Source organism: Blastocystis sp. subtype 4 (genome assembly GCF_000743755.1).
Source record: "Blastocystis sp. subtype 4 strain WR1 chromosome Unknown seqid_0542, whole genome shotgun sequence".
Taxonomy (NCBI): Eukaryota; class Bigyra; order Opalinata; family Blastocystidae; genus Blastocystis; species Blastocystis sp. subtype 4.
In genome coordinates this window covers 1-3,803 of record NW_014569005.1, presented here as the reverse complement: position 1 = coordinate 3,803, position 3,803 = coordinate 1, and the positions used below count along the sequence as shown (strand labels likewise).

At 37.4% G+C, this 3,803-nt stretch overlaps 1 protein-coding gene across 1 annotated transcript; it reads right to left on the bottom strand.

The window, feature by feature from the left end:
• Positions 1–151: 151 nt before the first annotated feature.
• Positions 152–3,587, bottom strand: JH06_5081 (regulator of nonsense transcripts 2; the record flags this gene model as incomplete). Its single annotated transcript, XM_014669469.1, has 9 exons — positions 152–985; positions 1,075–1,824; positions 1,847–2,425; positions 2,456–2,537; positions 2,567–2,907; positions 2,938–3,240; positions 3,271–3,399; positions 3,432–3,533; positions 3,564–3,587. 9 exons carry the CDS (start codon positions 3,585–3,587, stop codon positions 152–154), a joined length of 3,144 nt encoding a protein of 1,047 aa, XP_014524955.1.
• Between the last annotated feature and the right edge of the window lie 216 nt (positions 3,588–3,803).

Sequence of the window (3,803 nt, the reverse complement as noted above, 5' to 3'; positions counted from 1 at the left end):
ACAAGACGAATGGCACAGATAATTGGTGAAATACGAAACAGAACACGGCGGAATGTGAAGGCAGAATTCATACACAATCTTTATATTATACATATCACATAATCAATACACCTTCAACCAATTCAACTAATCAACAAACAATGAATAAACATCACTTCTTCCACTTTCTTCCATTTGCTTGTGGACAGACAGGAATGCGTTCATTATGAATCTGTTCTACTGAGGATGACTCTTGGTCAAGTTCTTGGGCCTGATTCAGTTTAATAGTGATTTGCTTCATTTTTCGCTTTTCCTTCTCCTGATATTTGGCATGCCTCATTAGCCGTTTCTTTTCCTCCTCTGTCATATTCACGTTCACCGCAGCCATTTTCACACCCTTTGGTTTCTGCAATAAGAGATACTTGCCATTTCCCTTCTGATTCTGTAAGGCCATTGGCAGAATCATATTATCCAGATTCACTCGACGACTCGCAAGAGGAGTTGCTGTTGGCTTCATCAACTCATTATACTTCTTCTCAAATTGTTCATCCAACTCTGATTCCTTCGGTTCTTCCTGTAAGTCATTTCCAACTATCGAATCTGTTTCTTCTTCCTCTTCTTCTGTATCCTCAATAGAGAGTGACAGCATGTAGGTATGGGGTTTCAACTCTTTCATATTCGCTTCAATTCCAGCAATCCGATTATCTGCTTCCAAGTACTGAGTGATTGGAGTACATAACTCGGAGAAGTCTTTCAACATGGTTTCATAGTCATATAGAGTAGCAAGATCCATTGTTGTCTTACAAAGGAAATAGCGTTGAAGATAGAGAAGATAAATCTTTGCTTGATGCTTCGGAAGATACATGCCACACTTCTTAAAGAGATGAACAGCTAATTTCAATCGAAATGCATTGAATGGTGTATCATTTTCATCAGGAACAAGAGGATGAACAGCCATAGGTCGTTTTGGTAAGAAAGAATACTTCTCAACAATTTCAGGTGTAACCTAGTTAATAACCACAAGATATACGATACGATATGATTATATTCAATTAGTAAATACAATACAAATAGAAGTTGATCATTAGTCAATACCAGATAGCAATATAACTCATTTACAAAATCCATCAATGAAACTGTTTCTTGATACTTATCCTGCTCCATTAAATCAAGAATAATACAAATATGTTCAAATATAGCATCAATTAGGAACATTTGAAATCGTGGAATGTAATGACTTATCATTGCTGATAGCATAGCAATTGATTGAGTACGCATAAAACATATTGTAGGAACACGTAAGACCTCTTGAACAATCATTTCCATTGTTGTGTCATCTTGAAGAGGGAATGAACTAATCTTTTGGTATATGAAATAACAGTGTTCATTTGTTTCTTTCTCTTTGAGTTCTGTTGATAGCAAATATCGTAGGTATCGCTGTTGTGGAGACAATTCAATATGAATGACTTTTGGTCGTTCATCAGGTCGGCATGTAAAATAGGCATTCATTAGCATAGCTGAAGAATCAGAATCAATCACATTATTCTTGCAAATATCTCGTATATGATCCAACTCATAGTTCACTGATGGCTGTATCTGTTCAATGAATAGTAAGACTGGACCACATCGTTCAATCAACACAGCCATCACCTGAGCACTATCAATTGTGCGAATAGGTTGCAGTTTTCGTAAGCAGTACAAGAACACACTGGGTTTCAATACATTGAATCGGATTAACTCTGTGATGAAGTATACAATTTCTAGCAAATAACCCACATTACGACCTCGAAAGTCCTTCAATCTACGATAGAAACCACTCTTTGAATCAGTCTCATTCTTATCAATCTACCATTACTATAGATTCAACTTCAGAAGTCAACTTTTCATATGCTGGTTGTAACTCTCGTATTACTCGAGCAAAATACGGTTGATGATCTCGTTTCCTATAATTGGCTTGAATCACATCAACCAGAGCATGACGAGTCATTTTTTGATTCAAGTCACAGAACTCGAGACACCAACGATCCACATCATCACTTGAATAGCATTGTAACAATCGATCCATTAGAATCTTCACTTTCTCAGCCAATGAAAACTGTTTCAGGTCAGATACAGCCACCAGACGGCTTACTTCTGGAGTTGTTATTTCAGGCTGTTCTTCTTTCTTCTCTTCATCATCTGTTACCGATTGCAATCTCTGTTCTATTGCTTCAATCTCTTCTTCTAGATTCTCAGTGGTTTCTTCGACCGTTTCATCAACTGTTTCATCTACGACAACCTCAGGTGTTTCTTCTGATGTTGGTGTCTGCTTTTCTTCCTTCTTAGAATACAAGGAAGGTACTAGTTCCTGCAAATTCGGAATAACCGTGTAAAACCGATGTTCTTCGATATCAGCAAAAGGACCATCATAAGTCTGATTTGAATTTAGATTAACTACCGTTAACGACTATTCATCATCCTTCCACTCAAATCATACATCAAATCCCTTTGCAAATACGATGTCTTTTTCATCGAATACTGGTTCATTCCGACCCAAATACTGACTTAGAGAAGATAATCTAAATTCAAAATCACTTCATATTCTTACGCTTGACGATAAGTATTCATCTTGGCTCGTCCTTCCATGATGCCACTTACAAGTTCTTCTGGAGTAGTACCACGCATCGCCTTCATGTGAGCTTCTTCAACAAGCTTGGCCGTTAGTTTCTCCCACAGATCTTGAGCTCGTTTCAACACCACATTGTAGAAGCCATCAATAATCGAAAGGAACTTACTTTGCGTATCAGCACTCAAGATAGGAGGATAATTCTCCATTTCCTGCTTAATGGTTAAGCCAGTTGTCAGATAGCTCGGATAGACCCCAAGATACTCATAACCATATAACTTTACAAATGATACTAGAATATCTGTCAGTAGAGCATTATCTCCCTAAGGATGATGAATCTAAAATATGCTAACAATATCCGATTTAGCATAATCCGCTAACGTTTTTATCACCTTTCCAACATGATTTTCTTTTACAACTGCACCACAAAGACACAATTCACAAAAGAAAAGAATCACCGATTTATTGACAGTCTCACTCATTTTGTCATTATTACTTCCCACAAACTTCAATGACTCAGTAAACGACTCTTCTAACAACCCAGGAACAGTAGGATACCGCCGAATCAATTCAACACAAAACTTTGCAATCGTCGGAATATCCGAATCCTTGTATTTCTTGCCTTCCGAAAGGTATTGCATAATGGCCAGTACAATCTACCTATCATATATTTTCCATGCTACTACTTCGTGATCATACTTATTGAGGTTCAATGTATCAAGCTGAGTAACCAAAGAATCAATTTGATCAACATCAAACTGGCGGATCTTGTTTGTAAACTTGGAGGCCTTTGTGATATCAGCTTTTCTCTTTTTCTAGACTAAGAGAGGAGGAAATCATATCAAACGTTCAAAAACACGCTTCGAAATTCTTTCAAATTCTCTTCTTCGAGCTCCTTTCGCAATATTCTCCGTTGTTCCAACACCTTCTTGTATTCACTGAACGCTGCCTACTCATAATTTGTTCAACGATCATCTACAATATCACTCTGTGTCTCTGCCATGAATATCTGTAGAGTGAAACAGTATTTGTGAAATAAAGTAATACCGCGGTTATTATCAACAACCTATTAAACCATTTAGACTAAGAAACATAACAGTATATGAGGAATTACACAACAAGTGCTTTAGTGCTGCTGAGGCTTCTTATGACTGCGGAACTACACATCACCTCCAGCAAACTCTCCTACCTTTCTGTTTCCAACGATCTTCAATCCCTC